This window comes from Chrysemys picta, chromosome 7 (genome assembly GCF_011386835.1).
Source record: "Chrysemys picta bellii isolate R12L10 chromosome 7, ASM1138683v2, whole genome shotgun sequence".
NCBI classification, from domain to species: domain Eukaryota; kingdom Metazoa; phylum Chordata; order Testudines; family Emydidae; genus Chrysemys; species Chrysemys picta.
Window position 1 is genome coordinate 27,718,992 of NC_088797.1, and position 18,823 is coordinate 27,737,814.

At 39.0% G+C, this 18,823-nt stretch overlaps 1 protein-coding gene across 13 annotated transcripts in view; it reads right to left on the minus strand.

Moving 5' to 3' along the window:
• The window catches only part of CACNA1D (calcium voltage-gated channel subunit alpha1 D), a 392,778-nt gene that overhangs the window by 86,869 nt on the left and 287,086 nt on the right, over nucleotides 1-18,823 (minus strand). For all 13 annotated transcript variants that reach the window (XM_065551032.1, XM_065551031.1, XM_065551034.1 and 10 more), the window contains 7 exons: nucleotides 17,870-17,957; nucleotides 17,150-17,257; nucleotides 16,909-16,961; nucleotides 16,387-16,533; nucleotides 13,377-13,578; nucleotides 10,882-11,040; nucleotides 7,141-7,251 (listed from right to left, as the gene is read on the minus strand). In XM_065551032.1, the coding sequence (XP_065407104.1) occupies nucleotides 7,141-7,251; nucleotides 10,882-11,040; nucleotides 13,377-13,578; nucleotides 16,387-16,533; nucleotides 16,909-16,961; nucleotides 17,150-17,257; nucleotides 17,870-17,957 (868 nt within the window). The remainder of the gene's footprint in view (nucleotides 1-7,140; nucleotides 7,252-10,881; nucleotides 11,041-13,376; nucleotides 13,579-16,386; nucleotides 16,534-16,908; nucleotides 16,962-17,149; nucleotides 17,258-17,869; nucleotides 17,958-18,823) is intronic.

The window sequence follows — 18,823 nt, forward strand, 5'->3', positions numbered from 1 at the left end:
CATACACACACACACATCTTATAAGCACCGACGTGGCAAATAGGAATTATATCGAACTCTGTTCATTAGACTCTCAGCAGTGTTGTAACAATTGTTACTTACACATCCTGACAGGTGCTAACAAAATAACTTTGATGTTGGAGATATAGGTCCATCCATGTTGGGACCTCCTTTGTGTTGTGACTTCCTGAAAGTCTGTGACAAGGGTCAGACGCTTCCCTTAACTACACATCCTCAATTCCCATTCAGATAAATGAGTTTGCGCATGAAGATCAGAGGGTAGAATTTGGTCCTATATAGGTAAATTAATCATTTAGTGCACAGAGTTAAGGCTTAGTAACTCAGATGTCTACATAGCAGCTGGGAGGTATGATTCCTAGCTTGGATAGACATACACATGCTAGCTCTTTTTGAGCTACCATGCTAAAAATAGCAATATGGCTGTGGTGGAATAGGTGGCAGCTCAGGCTAGATGCCTAAGCACAATCCTGTCTGACCTCTTGAGTACGTACTCGGCAGCTAGCCCAAGTCACTTCCCATGCCACTGCCCATACCTGTTAGCACACTAACTCGAGCAGAACCAAACTTCTCAGCTGCTGTGTAGCTCTACCCAAAATGTGTTAGCATTTAGGGCCTGATCCTGCACTACTGAAATCAATGAGTTTGTTTTTGATTTCAATAGGAACAGGAACAGATCCTTAATGATGCAGCTCCAGCTACTACACTGCAAAAAATTTATGTAAATCACTTAATTCTGTTTCCTCAGACCTCTTCTGACTTTAAATATATCCCATTAATATAGCCTATATATGTTACTGATGCACCAAATGGTCAAAAAATAGTAGGAATGACTTAGGGACCAATTCATCGCTGCCCTATGGGTCCCTCACACCAGGTTGGCTGGCACAAAGAAGGATTTTAACAGAAATGTTGTTGAGGTATTTCTCTTGGTTAAACTGGGATTAAATCAAGACACTGATAACAAATCCAGATGTCAAATATGACTCTACAGAAAATATAGATGTATAGGTTTTCTCTTATAATTATATTTGGGTCTTATCTGGTCACTGAAGAAATCCAGATGCTCTACTGCAATTTACTCAGATTTCAATATAATGAAACCTATGGGATGACCATATGTGTTCATTTTTCTCATACAAACACTGTTTTGCCAGCTAATCTCTGCAAATGAATCTAGAGTGGACAACAACATACACTTTGGGAGAAATCTTAAAGCAATCTGGATCTCCTACTGATGTCAATAGACTAGAATCCTGGGTCAATTAAAATATTAGGAAAACATCTACTTTGCTTTCATAGTAATAGTGCATTTTTTAAAAAGCATTAGCTTTTTGGTTTTAGTGCAATTTGTAAAAAATAAATGTATCAAAATAGATAAACAATCAAGAGTGCTAACCTAAAATTAATTTCTATACACCTTTCTTATTAGCACACCACTTACTGTAAAGAATTTTTTTAAAAAATCAATAGATTTAAGTTGCTATCATAACACATTAAGAGGTATTTCTTTAATTGCAGACCTAAGCAAAATGAGATATATATAATTATATTTATAATTTTGCTAATTTATTTCTCAAAATTTGGCACCTCCTGAAGTTTAGATATTTTTGACAAGCTTCTATGGTTGAAAATTTTTCACTCTGAAACGTGAAAGCGGAAATGATGTAGAAATTCGCTCTTGAGAATTTTGAATGAGCTCCCCGGGAAGGAGACAGCTCTGTACAATGGTCTAGGCAGGGCAAGGAGCACAGGGCTGGGAGTCACAAGAGGCTGAGTTCTATTTCCATCTCTGCTATTGTCTGGCTTAACAATGATCTACATTTATACAACACTTTACAAATATTATTTTTAACTACCAACCATCCAACGAAGAATGTAAGTATCACTGCTATTCCATATTGCAAGTGGGGGAAGGGCGTCAGTCTGGTCACCACTCATGTCCCTTTGGGTTGCATTAACTAGCTATCTGTAGTTGGCCATCAATTCCAACACAGGATAATTGGTGTATTTAGCATCCCAACCAACCACATCCAGATCTCAAATCTATGTTCACTCTTGCCCCACTCCTTTCCATGAACAAATCATTTCTATTGTTTCTGTTAGATATCATGGGACACCACCTCGGCAATACCGAGTAATGTCTACACTAGCACTTATGTCAACAAAACTTTTGCCACTCAAGGGTGTGAAAAAACGCCCTCCTTAGAGATATTAATGTTGCTGGCCTAAGTGCTTTTGTGCACAGCGCTATGTCAGTGGGAGTCCCACTGACAGAGCTACTGCTGCTCGTTAAGCTGATTTTATGACGTGGATAGGAGAGCTCTCTCCCATCGACATAATGCGGCTACACGAGTGCTCTTACAGCAGGACAGCTGTATCGGTACTGCTGTAATCTTGTAAGTGTAGACATGGCCAGGGAAGCTGCTCTAGCAATATTATTTCATCCTTTTGTTTTCCTAATTTCTTCTATTTATTTTTTAAATAAATATCTTCACTGATTTTAAACCAATGATGCAAAATTATATATAAAAAGAACAAACTAGAGATAAGCAACAGTCAGATGTTCTACAAAATCAAAATCCTGATGCGCTATGTCATCTGTCCCTACTACATCTCCCTAAAGTGTAGGACATAAGTGGTGTATAAACTGTGTGTTGATCTCTGTAGAAGGGTAAATTTCACTATAGAAAATATTATTTTACTAGACATTGCTACAATGTAAGCCACATAAATAACACATTCACATTTTGATTCCATATTGCTAAAATACCTTAAGACACGCTTATTGTATCAAATCTTTTCCATCAGTATAGACCAATATTGTTCAAAGTAATATGTAAAGCAAAAGCAAACAAAAAACTAAAAGATAAAGATGATTTTGGAGAAGGGAGAAATGTATAAATGGACAAGTCACAGCAAATAAACATTAACACACAAATTACTAGTTTTCACCACTGCAATCACTCAGGATCAATTCACTTACTAGCCATCTTTCCTTTTTTCTTACAAAAATCTGATGTAAAACAGCATGGAAAATCATTACAAATTCAAGTAATGGTTGGCTTTCATGAAACTGTGTAAACAGTATTTACTGATGTATTACTTTAGATTTCACAGAAATATTTTCTTTTGTAAAGTGCTAGGCACACTAGACAAATTGAATTTGGCACTTGTGAAGAATAACTTGGTTTAATCAAGTCTTCCCTTTTAATTGAGATTGCAAACTTTTATTCAGCAAATGCTGCAAAGTAAAAACAACTCCTGGGGAGTACCTAGGTTACAGAATTAAATACATTTTGATCTATTATCTAAATATTTTGGTAGTCACAATGCACAACTGAAAACTTAGGGCCCAATTCTGCCAGCTACTGAGCGCCCTCAGGGTACGTCTACACTCCAGTTAAAAGCCCATGGCTGGCCCGTGCCAGCTGACTCAGGTTTGAGGTAAGGGGCTGTTTAATTTTGGTTTAGACGTTCGGGCTCAGGCTGGAGCCCAGGCTCTAGGACCCTGCAAGGGGGGAGGGTCCCAGAGCTTGGGCTACAGCCTGAGCCTGAACATCTACACCGCAGTTAAATAGACCCTTAGCCTGAGCCCCGTGAGCCCAAGTCGGCTGGCATGGATCAGCTGCAGATGCCTAATTGCAGTGTAGACATAGCCTCAATTCCCAAATCAGTCAATGAAAGTGTAGGGCTCTCAGCTCCTTGTTGCCAGATCAAGCCCTTAATATCTGGCACTCACTGATGGTTTTCTATATTTCAGAATTGAAAGGCAGTCTGCAGTATCTTGATTTGACATGCCACAATACTGTACCCAGAATATCAGTGTATTTTAATCGCCATTAGGTTTGAATGGGCCTTAGAACAGGTGACCATATCTTTTACAGTACTTGACTCAACGTGCTGAAGGGACACTGTCAAATAGTTTAGGCACAACATTTTATTTATTTATTTATTTATGTGGATTTATATATAGTACAGTAATGGAGTGTCTAGCTGATGCCCCTGAGAGCTTTTAAAGAAGTACTAAGGCATGGGTCCTCAAAGGTATTTAAGGACCTTTGACTCTCACTGCACTCAATGGGAGTTAGTTGCCTAAATAACTTGAGAATCTGGGGCTAAATAAATAAACAAACCGTTCTGTCAATTCCCCCAGATCAAGTCAAATAACCCAGTGACAACGTAAACATAACAGAAATCAACCTCCACACAGCAACAACCCCAAACCAAAATGTAGGTTTGCTTTAAAATTTGCATTTATAGACCCAAATATTAATAAAGATGATGTTACCAGTTTAAAAAAATGTCTTTTTTATATTTAGGTTTATAAATGGCATTGACCCATTCCCTAGCCCTGTCATCTCATTTACAGCAATTAAAAACACAGCCAATAATATACTGCTGTATAAGTAGCTTTAAAAAGGACACTTCACAATAAAAAGCAAAGGTAAAATCTCCAACTGATAACAAAAGCCACCTTAAAGATATTTAATGCCTTTGCCCCCTAAGATCCTGGCTTACTAATCAACCTCAGGCAAAACTCTGACTAAACTCATGGTCCTTTCATCATGCCCTGCTGGTCAACAAATTTGGGCTCTGCTGGACCAGTGGGGGAACTGAATTCTGGAAATAAGGACCCTCTCCAGAAAATACCTTCCCGCCATCCAGGGGAGCATTTCAGAAACATTCTGGGGAAGGAAAAGTTTGCTTTCCTAATGACCATATACAAAGTCTGGAGAAGTAGGGTGGTGGCAAAAAGTGGAAGACATAATGGAGTATATAGACCCTATGAAAGGTCGGGGGTGGGGAGCAACTGCATCCCCTATCCTATAGCAAATGATGCCCCTGCCTCCAGCCCCTGGATAGTCAAACATATAGACCCATGGTGATAATGTACTATCAAGAGCTCTTCATTTGGGGAGAGGCAGAGTCTCACATAGTTAGAATCCGAACAGCACAGGTCAGTATCAACATCTTGAATAGCATCCAGAGGTGAACAGGTAGTTCATGCACTCTACAGAGCACTAGGGTGACCAGATGTCCTGATTTTATAGGGACAGTCCCAATTTTGGAGGCTTTTTCTTATATAAGCACCTTTTACCTCCCACCCCTGTCCTGATTTTTTACATTTGCTATCTGGTCAACCCTACCGAGCACTGATGTGATGTAATGTACTGCCACCACAGGGCCACTGCATTTTGCCCTACTTGAAACGTCTGACCTGTCTTCAGGGATAGTCCTACGTAGAGCCTTTTATAGTAATCTCAGTCTTGATATCACAAAAGCATGGGAAAGACTCCACCTTCATGCTAAGCACAGATGGTATAAGGCACTTTGGACTATTAAAACTAGTTGAGACTTTAGTAGCCAATCAGCATACAGAACAGAGCCAGGACACAGAATCAGCATAATGATGGCACTGCAGCCTAAACATCTTCACTATCTCTCTTGCGGCCTCAGATAATATTAATTTTAATGTGGTGAAGCAGCTAGTATTTGAATAAGATGAGGGACATAATTAAAATAAATAAATACATACACATATTGAACAGGAAAATTTAAAGCAGAACCCAGTAGAATCTTGCAAGAGAAAGCCCTGTGGGTGTGTAGATGAGCAGTTATCCAAAACCTCACACTTTGGGTCTGAATACCAGGTCTTGGTTACACAAGAAAAAGTCAGGTGCCTAATGAGCCATAATCAGACTAGGGATGGTTTTAGCTTCATTACCTTGAACTGAAAATAAGAAAAACATTCCCCAGCAGGAAATGGAACATGAAACATACCAGACCCAGTTGAGGTAGGTCAGTAAAACTAGACTGGCCAGTTTCACTTTCCGTTTATAGCTAAATTCTGCTCTTATTTATGCTGGTGTAAACTGATCAGAGTAAATATTGATTTCATTGTAACTGACAGCAAAATGTAGTCTAATTTCTTTTTTTGGTTCCCATTCACTATCACAGGTGGACTGTGAGAAGTGAACAAACAACATAGATGATGACAATCAAATTAGACTGTTACCATTTCTTTCCGTTTTAATCATTTAAGGTGTTATTAAAATCAGTGGGAATTAATTTTTAAGGACTTATGGGCCAACATTTTCAAAAGCGATAACTAGAATTTTGGATGCCTAAAATTTTGGGTGCTCAGCTTGAGGCACTGGGCCTGATATTCAGAGGCTAACATCAAATGAAGTCAATGGAAATTTTTCAAGATGTTTGAAAACCAGGCCCAAAATGTCTCAAGTGGGGCATCCAAAAAATCGAAGCATCCAAAATTAGGTCCCAGACTATCACAGAGATGCCTGAAGGTAGACATCTGCTTCCACACAGAGCCCTACTAAAGTCAAGGATGCTCCATATAGGTTCAGGGTACATCTGCATGCATCTCCTTGGAGGGTCAGGCAGGGGTGCTGGAACAATTTGTATAGTGTCGGTCCTGAGAGCCATTGAACCAGGGAGGGGGCAGCACTCCCAGCAGCATGAATTTCAGCACCTATGGCTTCAGGACCTTAATGACTCCTTTCAAAAATCTGGCCATAATGTTTAGTTTGACAGTGTCCCTTTAAGGCAAGGAAACTAAAATGTCTACTCCAGACCCAATCTCCAAAGACTTTGACATCTGAGCAACCCCAGTAAAACTAAAGGAGTACTTGTGTGCATATTTGCAGAATCACACCCTATATCTGCATTTTATACAAAAAAATAAAATCATATGGAGTTCTTTGTAGTCAATTAGATTTTAATTTTTTAAGCTTATCAGTGTTTTTTAAACAATCGCTTACATAATTTAGTACCTATGTACATTATGTTTGGTAATGCTTGCAACAGGAAATTATTTGTCTTGGTTAGATAACCTTTTCGTGACTTCAAAAATATTCCAGATCTCATCAATTACTCAGTAATATTTTTTTCACTGATATCTACATCTCATTTCCCGTAGATGCATATATACACACACACACTATCAGATTAGCATTTCTATGAAGATTTCACAGATATTTTACTATGAAAAATATGTAGGTTCTTCTCTTATTTGAATAATCTATAACTAGTGGGAAATTCATGTTATACATATATAACTGATCTAGTGATAACCTACCAAAATCCTGTCTAATCACTTACCTTGGGTTTGAATGCAATGAGTTTCAAAACCATCTCAACAGTGAACACGCCTGTGAAAACCATATTCAGAATGTCCATTGCATCATTAAACAGCTTAGACTGTCCGTAGTGCTGTGAATTAACAATATGACACTTTTTTAAAAATAAAGAATTAAAGAATATTAATTGAAAGTAGGCTGACATAAACCAACAGTTCGCCCAGTAATAAAGCCCAGTAAACTGTAGGCCCATTACTAGCTCTGTAAAAGATTGTTCGGTGCATGAGTGGACCTCAGATACAAGAATAAATTAATGACTCCTGTTTAAAAATGGATTCATCTCAGACTGGTTCTGGTTCAGGTACTGGATGGAACAGATTGCTCACCCCTCTGTGTATATGGAGCAGATCCTGCGGGATGGTGTTTGACTCAGGCATAATCTCCCAAATACTCCTCTTGGAACAATACAGCTCCATACTGCCTCCTACTTTGAGTTTTTTAATGGTTAGTTATTACTAGAGTTCTTGTGCCCCTGGTGTTTAAAATAGCTAAGTTCACATGTTTATAACAAGCAGTTTTTAGGTTGAAATGTTCTTGTTGATATGACAGGCATTATAAATATAGATATTTTACAAACCTTAAAAGACTGTTCCAGCCATAACCTAGGCCAAGCATATCAACAACTGGAATAATACAATTAATTTTAGATGCCAAATATTAAAAAAGGGACCTGACAGTCAACAATAGTATATAAGAAAGTACTAACCCTATGTTCCAGCTAAAGCCACAGAGAAAGAGGAACTGATGTACACAGAGATGAGAGAGAGTAGTTCTTGAATTATGTGCATTAATCACTTAACCGAAATTAAGGCAAAAATAAATTTGAATACCCTTCTCCTGAAGCCATGATCCAAAGGACAAGAAATATGGATTCAGATAGAAAACTGTGCTTTAAAATGATCAATATAGTAAATACTATATAACTGTATAAACAACAGTAATTTCCCAGGCTGTATATGATTAAATTTAAGGATTTAATACACAACTTTGTGTCACGTCTTTTAGACCAGGGGTTCTCAAACTGGGGGTCGGGACCCCTCAGGGGGTCGCGAGGTTATTACATGGGGGATCGTGAGCTGTCAGCCTTCACCCCAAACCCCGCTTTGCTTCCAGCATTTATAATGGTGTTAAATATATAAAAAAGTGTTTTAAATTTATAAGGGGGGTCTCACTTAGAGGCTTGCTGTGTGAAAGAGGTCACCAGTACAAAAGTTTGAGAACCACTGTTTTAGACACATATTTAGAATGGCCTGACATATTTTATTCAGACTATATTCAGAGATCACTGACTGAGTGAAATACAAAAAGGAAGCAAAGAACATAAACAGTGGCATGTAAACTGGATTTTAACAATTCTTTCTCTTTTGAAAATCTGTTGCATTGGAAGCAGAGAAGAGAGGCGACAGGTGAAAAAGAGACGATGTATATAGAGAAAATAGTAAGAAAGACAGGAAAAAACAGAAGACGAGATAAAGACAAAATGAAAAAGAGGGAGAAAATTATCTATTCTACCAGTAAGAGCTCATATTTATAGTTACATAATGGAGGCACAGCCTAAGGAAGGGTTGAATGATGCATCAGAAGCACAGGAGCAGTAGCGATGGGCTGAATCCAGGTACAGGAAGAAAAGTGAAAGATAAAGTAAAAATGAAAGGGCAATAAATGTTTCCTGACTACATCAATTTTTCAATTATGTTCATGGATGAGATGCCCAGACTCACCCTCCTTCTGACATTTCAGATTCCAAAACACCTCCAATTTAGATTTTACCCTTGATATCTTCTCTTCCCCTATGTCATTCTGAATCAATGGTGGTCACAGTCTATAGCTCTTCACCATGCCCCACAGACCACTGGGGGATTATGGCTTTCATATATACACTTCACTAGGCTCTCGTTACAAATACATCTATTAATGGGTCAAGAGTGCCTGCATTTCCAAAGATGTTGCTTGTGCCACAAAAGACATATTTTTCTTAAACATTTGGAGAGAGATTGTCAGGAAAAAATCAACACAAGAAACAGAAAGAATGGCATAGCACATGCATGAAATCAGCAGAGAACAAACACAAGTAACTAAGAGGAGCTGAAGTAATACCAGCATGTGTTAGGCAAAAGAACAGAAACATGATAATGTGTTTAGCTGGCTGAGGGAAACGTGTCCATATAAACAGGCTTCTTTGTTCTTTCTAGATAATCTTCTGCATGGATAATCTTGGGAATGAACAAATGTACCCTAAGTGAAATTACGCTGAGGTGCAAATTAGCACACCTAAAGCCCTAAATCAGCACAAGTTACCACATAGAGGACTTGAGTTTCAGCAGGGCACTCTCAAGTGCAGATCAGATATTCACCATCTAAATGGCAAGATTACTGCAGGCATTAAAAGCACCTATAGGAAGATATATTATCACCATGACTACTACCACATATCTTCTCAACATGTGGACCCCGGGGTCCAATACTGCTGTCCCTGTGTTAAATGCTTGTTTTGCCTGGGAGAGGATACAGGATCTGGCATTTAGTTATTTTGGATTCAGCTGCTGCGCTAATAGCTTAAACTACGCTAACTGATGAGTTTATGATCCACAGCAACTAACAATGTTTTGAATTGTTACTATTTCTGCTTTATGAATAATAAATTAAGTCTCACAGAAGTCAGCAACATGTCCGTGGTAAAAATTTTGAGGTCCATGGTAATTTTTCCCCAGGGAAGTAAGTATGCATTATTCTTCCCCATTGTATAGAAGGAGGAATTTTGTTACAGCAAGATGAACTTTGATACAGTGATGTCTATAAAAAAGAAACTAGACCTCCAGACTCCCCTACCAATCCTGTGCTTTAACTGCTTACTGTGCTTCTTGTCTCTTACCTACTGTTGTTTAACCAGTTATTTGAGACCTTTCTCTCCTACAGGTAGAAGGCAGTAATTTGTATCAATAGTGGAATGGTGGCAAACAAGTGTAACACAACACAAAACAAAACATATGTCCTGCAAATTTCAGGGCAGTGCTATATTCTGATCCTTTCCCGGGCTAAAATGGGACACAGAATAACATTTCACTGTGTCCAAGATTGTATGGTGTTAGGGAGAGTTATTTAAGCGGGTTGTTTTTTTTGGTAAGGCTTCACTGCTTATTTTCACTCTATCCCCTCCTGAAAATGATGGCAATAGGGCCTCATTTTCAAACATTTAGATGTGCAAGTGCATGCACAAAAATACAAATGCAATTGTGCACCTAATGGATACCTATCTTTGTGTAGGAGTAAAGGGTGCCATGGGAAAGGGCAGGAAGACTCTTTTTCCCTCTCTAGATCCCTGCCTGGGGCTGGTGTGTGCAAAGGGGCACCAGGGTGGGGATTGATACTCTCCAGAACTCTTATTACTTGGGAGGCCAGTTACCTCAGTGCTTCTGAAGAGGCTGGCAGGAGTGAACCTGAGGGAGGAGGAAGGGGGAAGGAAAGCTAGAATATATTGTTTCTCTCAGGCCCATCACTATCCCTTACTGGAAAGACCTTTATGAACATCAGCAAGGCAGCAGGACACACTACAGAAAGCTGCTTTATCTTGACATGGAATTTTTAAAAATGTGTCACTTTATAAAAAAAATGACAGGTGGACAGTATCCTTTTAAGTCCTATTAAGCACCATCATATCATCAAAGGCTTTATACAGTAAATTGGCAGCTTGTTTTGTTCCTACCTGCATCGCCAAGCAAAGCGTGTTCAGCATGATGAGGACAAACATGATGTACTCAAATCCAGTGGAGTTCACCATATACCAGAACTTGTATTGGTATGGATTTTTTGGAATGTATCTACGCAGAGGGCGTGCCTTCAAGGCATATTCCACACACTGACGCTATAAAAGCAGAAACACCAAAAGTTTCAGTTTAGGCTTCAAAATGAGAAGTTATGAAAATCTTGCACTTCATGTATGATTACTTCTGTTATAAATCCATGCATTGTATTTAGCAACTGAATATGACTTACTGTGAGTGCAAACAGTTATAAAATACATAGAAGCCTAAGGAACAGGCAGTGTATATTTTTTTTATGGAATGTTTACTAGTAAGCACATTAATCTGGCAGTTTAGCAGGCCCTGTTGCTTCTTTAAATTTGGGGTTAGTAATATACACCACTTTTCTCAGTTGTATAATAAAAAACATAAAATAATCCTAAGGAAAATCCTAAAATATTCAGCATTTATTTAGTAATTTGCATCTTCAGAATGCTAAACAAACATTAATTAATACTAATGACATTTTCCTATTTAATCTTAATTAATAATAATAAATACGATTATTCTGGTTATAATCTAGGCCTTGCCTACACTGGGTTTTCAGCCACCCATGCAGCTGTACCAATGTCAAACCCACAGTGTAATTAGCAACAGTGCAGTTTTGAAACCTGGGTAAAGTTGCACTAGTAAATTCATGGTGCACAGGTGTAAACCGCCCCTGAAATTGTGCCGAACCAAGCACGTGCTTGGTTTGCTGGTGCCTAGAGCTGGTCCTGAGTGCTGCTACAATGGGGTCTGAAATCAAAGGGCTTGGCTACACTTGCAAGTTAGAGCGCATTAAATCAGCCCTGGGCGCCCTAACTCCTGAGGTGTCCACACTGGCAAGGCATTTAGACCGCCTTGGACTCTGCAGCTGGAGCGCTCTTGGTAATCCACCTCCATGAGAAGCATAGTGCTTGCTGCGTCCCGGTTGGAGCGCCAGGGTGTCAGTATGGATGATGTGTTGCATTACTGCGCTGTGATTGGCCTCCGGAAACATCCCATAATCCCTTGAAGTCAGGTGGCCGTTCTGGTCATTGTTTTGAACTCGGCTGCAGGTATGCGGATATCCCCTTTCAAAGCTCCGTTTCTCACAGTGGCATGCTTATCTGCTCTGGGCCATAAAGCAAACCATTACTGTGGAATGCTGCTGCTGCCGAAGTAGCTCTGTGTGTGTGTGTGTGTGTGTGTGTGTGTGTGTGTGTGTGTGTGTGTGTGTGTGAAAGAGAGACGTGGAGTGGGGTGGGGGCTGATGTCACGGTTTCCTCCTGCCGCTGTCTGCTGACATACTCTTTGCCCCCCAAAACACACTGTCTCTCCCCCCACATACAGGGCCGGCTCCAGGGTTTTGGCCGCCCCAAGCAGCCAAAAAAAAAGAAAAGAAAAAAAGCCACGATCACAATCGTGATCTGCGGCGGCAATTCGGCAGGAGGTCCTTCGCTCCGAGGCGGAGTGAGGGACCGTCCGCCGAATTCCCGCCGAATACCTGGACGTGCCGCCTCTCTCTGGAGCGGCCGCCCCAAGCACCTGATTGCCAGGCTGGTGCCTGGAGCCAGCCCTGCCCACATACACACAACACACTCCCTGTCACACTCCACCCCCACATTTGAAAAGCACGCTGCAGCCACTTGCACACTGGGATAGCTACCACAATGCACTGCTCTCTGTGGTGTTGCAAGAGCTGCTAATCAGGGCCGCCCAATGGGGCGGGGAGTGGGGCAAGTGGGGCAATTTGCCCCAGGCCCCGGGCCCCACAGGGGCTCCCAGGAGAATATAGTATTCTATGGTATTGCAACTTTTTTTTATGGAAGGGGCCCCCAAAATTGCTTTGCCCCAGGCCCCCTGAATCCTCTGGGCAGCCCTGCTGCTAATGTGGCCACACCACTGCGCTTGCAGCTGACAGTGTAAACACATGGCAGCGCATTCCCTGCTGCCGTCTCTGAGGGCTGGCTTAACTCCCAGCCTCTACATTGGCAAGTGTAATCATAGCCTTATTGCAGATCAGGCCTTAAAACTGACCAGATTTTTAACTGTTTGAGGAGTGCTTAATATACCTAATTCATAGAGCATAATACATCAGTAATGCTACCCACTATACCAGGTATGTTCTTGTTAAAATAGATGTTACAATGGAACATTAGTACTTCAAAGACCATAACTACTGTACAAAAATTACTCTAGTAAAGCATTCTCTAGTCAAACAGTTAAGCCCAAGAAAGAGAATAATCTGATGACCTTTTACTCCAACTTTTAGAACCAGTTTTTACTAAAAAGCCTTTATTTGTACAGTGTAAGTAAGGCAGGTGTCTAGTGCCCTCTTCTGAAACCACAGAAGAATGGATGCTAGTTTTGTACAATGTATGAATACAAAAGGAATCATTTTAGAAATGAAAAAAAAAGCATTTTTTAGTTTAACCTGATTTTTGTCCAGCTCACAGTTCTTATACTCTTGTTCTCCCTGTTCTTGGAATGTAACAATGACAAAACCAACAAATATGTTCATCAGAAAGAAGGCAATGATGATGATGTAGATGATGAAGAAGATGGAAATCTCCACTCTGTAGTTGTATACAGGGCCTATATTCTCTGCATTTGAGTCTATTGCTTTGTATAGCAGCCTGAAAAAGAAAAAAGAAAAAAATATGTTTTAACAGTTGTTAAAATGACAAAACCTGTAGATTATATTTTCACTTAGAGTCAGTGGATAGTAACTAGAAATTTATTCTACTTTATTTGAAGTTTACTAGCAAACGTTTCTCCCGAAGGCCAAAACCTTTATGTGCTAACAATGGTTTCACTATTTAAAAGGGCAGGACTAAAGATCTCAGAAGATTAGTTGAAGTGTATCTAAAGAGACATTTGGCTGCAAGATCAGAACCTAAATATTATAAGATTCCTCTAATTTTAATAGGAACAACCACCCAAAAAACCCCAAAACAAATGCTCTAGTCAGGAGTTACTTGGTGCTCTGATGATCAAATTTTTGGGCAGCCTCATACTGATATTCAATTTACACCCCCAGCTTTAAAATGAAGTAGATTTAGCCTGCAAAAGGAAGCTTGAATGTTCACCAACATGACTTAATGTGCATTACAAATTTGTGCACAGCCACTTTGACTGAGACACTGAGTTGTGCTTGCCACAGTGATGTCACAAAATCAAAGACCAGAATGGAAAGCCTGTCCTTGAATATGTAGCCATTGTCCACAAAAGACTAGAAAGATAGTGAATACTGCCTGGAAGAATTACCTGGATACACAATCTAAGGAATATCCCAAACACATTGCACAGTTAAGACCCTCCCTCATTATTTCTGCTTCCTTGACTTATAAATGGCAAACCTGGTCTATTTCAGAAGCAGGTAGATTAAGAAATACAGACACTTCATGGACCACATGCCATTGACCGCATGCCTAAATGCAAAAGATGGAGGCAGGGAGGAAAGAAGTGCAATAAGAACTGCCGTATAAAGACTAGACTATTTTAGGGCTGCCGATTAATCACAGTTAACTCACACAATTAACTCAAAAAATTAAATCATGATTAATCAGTTTTAGTCACACTGTTAAATACCAATTGAAATGTATTACATATTTTTGGATGTTTTCCTACATTTTCAAATATATTGATTTCAATTACAACACAGAATACAAAGTGTACAGTGCTCACTTTATACTATTATTTTTATTACAAATATTTGCACTGTAAAAATGATAAACAAAAGAAATAGTATTTTTCAATTCACCTCATAGAAGTATTGTAGTGCAATCCCTTTATCATGAAAGTGCAATTTAGAAATGTAGATTTTTTTTGTTACATAACTGCACTCAAAAACAAAATAATATAAAACTTTAGAGCCTCCAAGTCCACTCAGTCCTACTTCTTGTTCATCTAATCGCTAAGAGAAACGAGTTTGTTTACATTTACAGGAGATAATGCTGCCCGCTTCTTATTTACAATGTCACCTGTAAGTGAGAACAGGCGTTTGCATTGCACTTTTGTAGCCAGCATTGCAAGGTATTTACGTGCTAGATTTGCTAAACATTCGTTATGCCCCTTCATGCTTCGGCCACCATTCCAGAGGACATGTTCATGTTGATGATGCTTGTTAAACAAATAATGCATACATTAAATTTGTGACTGAACTTGTTGGGGGAGAATTGTACATCTCTGGCTCTGTTTTACCCGCATTCTGCCACATATTTCATGTTATAGCAGTCTCGGATGATGACCCAGCATGTTTTTCGTTTTAAGAACACTTTCACTGCAGATCTGACAAAATGCAAAGAAGGTACCAATGTGAGATTTCTAAAGATAGCTACAGCACTTGACCCAAGGTTTAAGAATCTGAAGTGCCTTCCAAAATCTGAGAGGGACGAGGTGTGGAACATGCTTTCAGAAATCTTAAAAAAGCAATACTCAGATGCAGAAACTACAGAACCCAAACCGCCAAAAAAGAAAATCAACTTTCTGCTGGTGGCATCTGACTCAGATGATGAAAATGAACATGCGTCCCACGCTGCTTTGGATCTTTATCGAGCAGAACTCATCATCAGCATGGACGCATGTCCTCTGGAATGGTGGCCAAAGCATAAAGGGCCATATGAATATAAATATCTTGCGACGTCAGCTACAACAGTGCTATGTGAACACCTGTTCTCACTTTCAGGTGACATTGTAAACAAGAAGCGGGCAGCATTATCTCCTGCAAACGTAAACAAACTTGTTTGTCTGAGCAATTGGCTGAACAAGAAGTAAGACTGAGTGGACTTGGAGGCTCTAAAATTTTACATTGTTTTATTTTTGAATGCAGTTTTTTTGGTACATAATTCTACATTTGTAAGTTCAACTTTCATGATAAAGAGACTGCACTACAGTACTTGTATTAGGGGAACTGAAAAACACTATTTCTTTTGTTTTTTACAGTGCAAATATTTCTAATCACAAATTAATATAAAGTGAGCACTGTACACTTTGTATTTTGTGTTGAAATTGAAATAAATATATTTGAAAATGTAGAAAACATCCAAAAATATTTTTTAAATGGTATTCTATTATTGTTTAACAATGCAATTAATCGCGATTAATTTTTTTTAATTGCACAATTAATCATGATTAATTTTTTTTATTGCCTTAGACTATTTAGAATGTTTATAGGGCTGAATTCCCCCTTCATTAGTGACAATGAGGCTTTGTATACTTGGATAAGATCTGATCTTTCAAGGTGCCAAGTGCCACAATTCCCCTTGACATTAGTGTAAGTAAAGGGACCACACATGTCCCAGGATCAGGCCCATAATCTCAAGACTCTAAAAAGTGTGGGTGATTGTTTGCCATTCAGGAAGTGTCAGTGAAATTTCATTCAACTGTTTTGAGAAATGCAACATCTGTTAATGATGTTATGGAAATACTGAATGTTCACTTACGCAGGCCAGCCTTCAAAGGTAGAAACAGTAAAAAGGGCCATCATAGCAGACAGAACATTGTCAAAGTTGAAATCACTGTTTTGCCAAACCCTTTCTCTGACCATTGGGTTATCAACATCTCCATCTTTATAAACAATGAATATTCCCCTGTGGAAAAAGAAAAGAAACAGAAACTGATTGTATAACACTTGGGAAGCATTCAATTAGTCACAGAATGATGCCATCCCTTCCCTGAGATAGAGTTAATTGGTGCTGTCTGCTCCTGACTTCATGTGCTCTGTAATGTGCATGGCTGCCTGCTAGTTTCTGGGTGGATTTTAAGGTGTTGGTTTTGACTTATAAAAAAACTAAATGGTTTGGAACCACCCTACCTGTGTTTGATGTGCTGGAGTTTGGTTTTATTTATAATTTTTTTAAGGTGCTTAGAGGCTTCAGGGTATGAATGCCTCATAAATCAACCTATTATTATTGTTATCATTCAAAACAGTGTATATCTGATTTATAAAATGAAAGGGTTCTCACCGGCAATCCTCAGGATTCTGTTTCGCTTCATCAGTGCACCGATAAAATTTTCCCTATTTATAAAACAAAAGATGTAGATGGAATGTAGGGCATAAAAATTAACTAAACTTAGAACCTGATCCTGTGATTGGCTCAGCACGGGTACAACCCAGTTCCAACACAGAAATCTACTGAAGTCAGTTGGAAGGCCTTGGTGCAGGGATCAGGCCTGAATGTGTTTTGAAGGAATTCATTTATTTACCTTAAAAAGCTGTACACCAATACAGGCGAACATGAACTGGAGCAGAGTTGTGACAATCATGATATTACCAATAGTTCTAATAGCAACAAAGACACACTGAACAACATGCTGCGAATAAATGGGAAAAAGAAAAGGATTTTAGTCCAATTTAATTTTGTTACTTGGCATTATTGTAGAAAAATGTACACTGCATTAGCAACACAAATTTTCTTAGATTTATAAGAAACATTATATATTCTTCTATATTTATAAAAATATATTTATATATTCACTTTATAAATTAATCAGTTAGAAAATACTCATTTAATGTTCATAGAATTAATTTAATGCTGCTACCAGAAATTAGCATGATTTTCTGAATGTATCAGTAGTCTGTTGAAAGTAGGCCACTTCAGATCTTAAAGTGATAGGCAGTACATATACACAGTGGAATTGCAATGAATAAATTGCAATGATATTTGGCTTGTTGCACGCATTATATGCCAAAATCTGCCTTCAGTGATGCTGGTGATGCTCCAGATTTAAACTGCGGTGACTTAGAGCAGGATTTGGACTAGCATATTTAAGAATCAAAAACTGATTTAGGGCCCAGTCCTGTGTCCTTATCCAGGTAAATCCTTTGGTTTATCCTTTGGCTTCAGTGGGGGTTTTGCCTGCACTAGGACTGCAGAATATCAGGGCAATAGAAACATAACTTGGAAAAAAAATACAAATAAAAACCTTAAGTCCTTTTGCTCTGTTTATTGCCCTTAGAGGCCTCAAGACTCTTAAAACTCTCAGAATCTTCACAACTGAGATAGCACTTGATCTAGTGGGGGGGGAAAAAAAGCAAGAATTAGCCTGTTATTTCCTAAGTTTATTATTTTTCAATTGACTTATTCTCTTACTAAAATTATCTATGTTCATGCAGTTCCCTTCTAGAAGGAAAAATTCTTATTTACTCCTTGGAGTAAATAAATATTTTGTAAATTAGCATTTTGAAATACATCTCAGCTTCTTACTGTTATCAAAAACACCGATTTAATTTCTCAAACATACCATGTGAGTGTCTTGGCTTCAGGAACAACTTAGGGATTAGTAGCACATGGGCTGGTAATACACTGTAGATCTGGTATGTTTTGTCACTGGGGAAAGATACTGGCCAAAGCATTCTGCGGTATTTCTGACAAACTAAGGGCTCTACCCTGTGAGATGCTGAGAGCCTGCTGCAAGATGATGAGCACCATCAGCTCCAATCAAGCAGAGCTGGAAATTTTCAGTACCACACAAAAGATGCTCAGCATCTCGTATGACTGGGCCCTTCATTTGTCAGAGAGAGATAATACAGAGCATTTTGCTCAGTGCTAAGTAGCATGGACTGGAGTTTCAGATGGGGTGGTACCACCTGCCTTGTTGAATAACATAATTAATGAGATACTAGAGCAGCCAGTGATAGGTAGAGTAGTGGACTAAAAATTGAGGAACGAGTTAATGACGCCCTACTCTTGTTCATTTCTAAGTCAATGGGAATTTGACAGTTGATTTCAAGTGCAGCAGAATTGAGCCCTCTACAAAGTAGTGGGAGCTGGAGCCTATTCTTAGATGGTTGTGGCTTGCCTGATCACAAGGGGTAAAAAATCTCTCTTCACCCCCAATTATAGTCCTAAATAGCACAAGGCTACTAACTATTTTGTC